Source organism: Apteryx mantelli, chromosome 15 (genome assembly GCF_036417845.1).
Source record: "Apteryx mantelli isolate bAptMan1 chromosome 15, bAptMan1.hap1, whole genome shotgun sequence".
NCBI classification, from domain to species: Eukaryota; Metazoa; Chordata; class Aves; order Apterygiformes; family Apterygidae; genus Apteryx; species Apteryx mantelli.
The window spans coordinates 20,693,057-20,696,011 of NC_089992.1; the positions used below are offsets into that span (position 1 = coordinate 20,693,057).

At 56.6% G+C, this 2,955-nt stretch overlaps 1 protein-coding gene across 1 annotated transcript; it reads right to left on the reverse strand.

Moving 5' to 3' along the window:
* Positions 1-390: 390 nt before the first annotated feature.
* LOC106496433 (C2 calcium-dependent domain-containing protein 4C-like) lies at positions 391-2,186 on the reverse strand. Its single transcript, XM_013957073.2, has 2 exons — positions 2,104-2,186; positions 391-1,822 (listed from the first exon to the last, which is right to left on the reverse strand). Exon 2 carries the CDS (start codon positions 1,765-1,767, stop codon positions 466-468), a length of 1,302 nt encoding a protein of 433 aa, XP_013812527.1. The 5' UTR covers positions 1,768-1,822; positions 2,104-2,186; the 3' UTR covers positions 391-465.
* Between the last annotated feature and the right edge of the window lie 769 nt (positions 2,187-2,955).

The window sequence follows — 2,955 nt, forward strand, 5'->3', positions numbered from 1 at the left end:
TGTAAATGAGTGCTGTCAAAACACCAGTCTACTTAACTGATACAGTATCTGGGAGCTGCAACAGAGCTCAGGGGCTATGGTGTGCATGTGCTGCCTACATGCCTAGGGATGAGAGGGAGAGAAAACAACCTCCCCACCCCCTCAAAGCCATGAGCAAGAACAGCTTTGACTTGGTACTTGTGTAGTCCTTTATCCTAGAGGGAAACCAGCCCCTCTGCCCTCCAGTCACACTCTGCAGGCAGAAGGTCTGCCCCATGACTACCTCCTCAAGGGTATTTGAACCTAGCACCAAACCCCTTACACAGAGAGTTTGAAGTCTTAAGCAAAATAAGGCACCGCTAACAGCATGGGAGCACTGCCAAACAAAGCAGTGCTTTGAAGTATTCTTTAAGAAAAACAAACCAAAACTTTATTTAATAGAAAACTTTCAGAATACAAAAAGAGTCTGTTGGCTTGTTTGAAGCATTACATGGACAATATACTCATTAAAGACAACTCCCGTTCTCCTAAAGTGTAATCCCTTTTCATATTGCACCCTTTATTCATTGCTTTCATCCTCACAGAGAGGCTGTATAGCTCTTCTTCCGCAATGCCATCAAAAAAGAAGTCCTCATTAAAGATGGGATTTCTGCTTCTCTTTATAACAGTGCTTCTCTGCTTCTGCGTTTTCCCTGGCACCAGGGAGAAGGTGATACAGCAGTTTATGGTTTTGGGCTCTACAGAGTCATCATATAAACCCTCTGCACTGATCAGGCGGATCCGCAGCCTTTTGTTTTCCGAGCAGTATTCAGCCGACAGTCTCAACATGCCTCCCCGGTCCATTAGCACCATGCTTTTGCCCACTAGTCTCTCTCGGCTGTGGGTAAGGTCCAGGGGAAAGATGGGAGAACAGGACATACTAAAGCTCCGTGCAGCAAGAAGCCCCTCCGAAGCCCGCCTGATGGCGCTGGGGCTGTTATCAGTGGAGCTGCTCTCCTCCGTAGACAGGGAATTGTTCCTGACCATGCTGGATTTGTTCTTGGCTTTCAGCGCTCGGCACAGCAATCCCTCCTGACTCTGTGTTTTGATCAGGGAGCAGGATCTGGGAGGAGATCTACTGAGAAGCGGAGAGCTGAAAGGAGAGGAATCACTAGAGGAGGCAGTATCACTGTCGCAGGTGCCTTGCCTGTGCAGAGACAGGTGCTTGGGAGGCAGCCTCACAGAAGCAAAGCTTATAGCAATGGGATTAGACATATTCCCTTTGCCACTGAATGTGTTAGCTCTGGATCGGGGTAACATCAGGCTGGGCAGAGAGCCACATGCATCACCATGGAAGATGGACTCCTTCCTCCTGGTGTGGGGACTCTCCAGCAAAGTGCAGAAGCCATAGGAAGTGGGGGCCCGGGGAAAGTGAGGCAGGGAGAGCGCTGCTTGGGACTGTGGGTCTGAGTTGGTGCTTTCTTCCTCCAGGGCTGGGATCTCTTCAGCGCTTTCCACCTGGATGAGATGTGGTAGAGAAGGGCTGGGGCTGCAGTCAGAGGAATCAAGATCTGCATCCTCCAAATTGTGGTTCTGGCGGGAGCCAGGGTCCTTAATAGCAATAGAACTGCTCAGTCTGGGAGGAATGCAGAATTCGGGTATTGTGTCTGGGGTTAGCACATTGGGAAAAGCAGCAGCCCCCAGTCGGGCTTTTTCTGGCAGGTTTTGGCCAGATGGCAGTCCCAGGAAGGAGGAGCTGGGGAGGTTTCCACTTTCATGTGATGCTCTGATCTTTTCCAAGAACCACATCACTATAGCTGGTTAGGAGATCCTCAAAGGGGAAGAGCTTGAAGTACAAATCGACCTGCAAACACACAGATCAGGAGCACATGAACATCCTTCTTGGACACACTACAGCAAAGCAAGGCATTAAGGACGCTGTTAGAAGCAGGACTGACACAAACCCAGTCTGTAGGTTCAGAACAGCCTCTGCCCAGCACGCTACCTCTGCCGAAGCCTAACAGATTTTGCCACAAGGACAAAACTAAGTCACTAAAGAGATTAAAGGGTATCTAGTCACCACCAGTGGAAAAATGCCTGTCTTCGATAAACCCCACCATCTTTTTCCTTTAGCAAAGGACCTACCTTGATCAAGCGCAAGCCACTCGAGCCTCCCAGCAGCCTGGACTTGCTCGCCACCAGCCGGGCACGCTGGGCGGCTCCGGGCGGGCACCCCGCGCCCCGCCGCCGAGCCGGCCCTTTTCTAGCGGCGCCGGGCGCCTCCCACCCGCGCGGCCGCGCCCCCGGCCCCCGCCCGGCCCCCGCCCGGCCCCCGGCCCCCGCCCGGCCCCCGGCTCCCGCCCGGCTCCCGCCCTGCCCCCGGCCCCCGCCCGGCTCCCGCTCGGCCCCCGGCCCCCGCCCGGCCCCCGCCCGGCCCCCGCGCGGCCCCCGCCCTGCCCCCGGCCCCCGCGCGGCCCCCGCCCGGCCCCCGCGCGGCCCCCGCCCTGCCCCCGCGCTCCGCAGCCGTGCGCGCGGCCGGGGGCGGCGGAGAGGGGCACAACGAGCCCTCGCGCGAAAGCGATCGGGCGCGGCGCTGTGCTGCTCACGCCTTACGCGCCCGCCCGCGCCCCTCCGCTCCGCACCCGCGGGGGCGCCCTCCGGCCCTGCCGCCGAAGCCCTGCGGCCGGAGCCCCCGTGCCTCCCCGGCTTCCCGTTGCTGCATCACCAACATCTGCTTACAGAGGCATCCTAAGGTGTTTCGAGATAACCAGAACATACGGAACCAGAACATTTCGAGATAACCAGAACATAACCAGAACAACGGCGGGACTGTCTCTGCGCCGCTCTTCCTTCAGAGCCTGGCAGGCTTCCTGCATTACAGCAGCAGGTACTGTGGGCTGCGATTTTTTCACCGTCATTTGAAAAGAACTTTGCTGCTTTTCTGTGTCCGGATGCACGTCTCCCCCTCCGCTCTTTATCCACAAAGAACGTGAGACA

Bases quoted from the DNA above. Each gene is read 5' to 3' on its own strand.
- LOC106496433 (XM_013957073.2), bottom strand. From the start codon at position 1,767: ATGTGGTTCTTGGAAAAGATCAGAGCATCACATGAAAGTGGAAACCTC.